The 1,444-nt window shown below is 39.7% G+C and overlaps 1 protein-coding gene across 1 annotated transcript in view; it reads left to right on the top strand.

The window, feature by feature from the left end:
* The window catches only part of LOC106535223 (protein sidekick-2-like), a gene marked incomplete at its 5' end in the record, with an annotated part of 434,350 nt that overhangs the window by 314,753 nt on the left and 118,153 nt on the right, over nt 1-1,444 (top strand). The window contains 1 exon segment of the mRNA XM_014032179.1: nt 660-807. Within this exon segment, the coding sequence (XP_013887633.1) occupies nt 660-807 (148 nt within the window).

A 1,444-nucleotide genomic window follows, 5' to 3' on the forward strand; every position in this document is an offset into this window, starting at 1 on the left:
GAAGGAACCATATACTGATTAATTTTATAGATACAGTGATCTTGTTTTGATTTTTTTCTAAACATTTTAATAAAATGTTTGTCAAAATCCTGATAAATTAACCTGACAGCTTTGACAGTATTTTATTAAGTAGAGTAAATTAGAGCGCGGAGTGTGAGTTTTTGTTTCTGGTTGTTTTTAGAGCAGGTTGGACCCACTTGGGGTGGGGATCACCATTTTGACAATCACAACAGTTATAATAATCACAACATTATTTTCACTTTACMATCAAACGATCACTGTGAAGCTGAAACTCGTCTGTGGTTCTCTGCGGTAGATGTTTATGTAAAAACCTTCAGTCTTTGCTCTAACAGAGCTCTCTGAAGTCACTAATCAGTGCATGAAAGAATACGATTTTTACTCGATTTAGCATCCCCTTAATGTCCCTTTGTGACTCATTACATCGTGCTTCCTTCAAGCCTTTTTTTTGATCTGCTGCAGAAACCATAGCAACACTGCTCTGTCCATCAAAGTGACTCAATGTAACATGTTTGGAGCACAAAGCAGCTCTGAGGTCACTGAAAGTCAGAGAAAGAAATAAAACTGTATGTTTCCGACTTGTGTTTGCACTCCTGCTCTACTCTACTCCTTTTTTATTGGTTTTCATTGTTTTTCTGTAGTTATGGGCAGTTTCGAGGAGGGCGAACGCACTCAGTCCGTCTCTCAGGGAGAGGGAGCCGTTGTTCCTGCACCACGCATTCGCAGCTTCCCCCAGCCGCAGGTCACCTGGTTCAGAGACGGCCGAAAGATTCCACCCAGCAGTCGAATGTAAGTTTGATTCTTTCAAGTATGTGTTCTTTTTTATTATTTGTGTTTGATCTGGAGAATACCTCTGCTGCTTTATTCTTGAGGATGATTGAGTGATTTAGCTTCAGTGAGACTTTCCCAATCTAAAGTTTTTCATTTATGTTGGAACTTTGTTACCTCCGCCAAGGGTGAGGTAATGTTTTCGGTTGCGTATGTCTGTCTGTCTGTCGGTCTTTCTTTGGACAACATTACTCAAAAACTTGTGGACAGATTGTCATGACATTTTTACCACATGTGGGTACTGGGCCAGGGAACACACCTTTAAATTTTGGTGATGTTCCGGATCACGATGCYGATACAGGAATTTTTTTCTTTRAACACTCTGAGATTGGCAAAGCTGTGATGCTTTCWCAGGGCTTCTGTAAAAAACAGTGAGCTGGATTACACCGCACGGACTTCAAACTTTATAAAAGTAATGTTAAAACCACATTTAATGATGAATAATTTTTGCTATAATGTGCGCATTTACAGAATGTTTTGTGACCAGGAAGTGCGTGACTGCACTGTGAAACCTATTTTTCCCATTTCATTAAACACACCACATTTCCGAAACAACCAATCAAAACAGTTTCTCGCTACTAGACTTGTAAACAGAGAG

This window comes from Austrofundulus limnaeus, unplaced genomic scaffold (genome assembly GCF_001266775.1).
Source record: "Austrofundulus limnaeus strain Quisiro unplaced genomic scaffold, Austrofundulus_limnaeus-1.0 Scaffold7, whole genome shotgun sequence".
Lineage (NCBI taxonomy): Eukaryota > Metazoa > Chordata > Actinopteri > Cyprinodontiformes > Rivulidae > Austrofundulus > Austrofundulus limnaeus.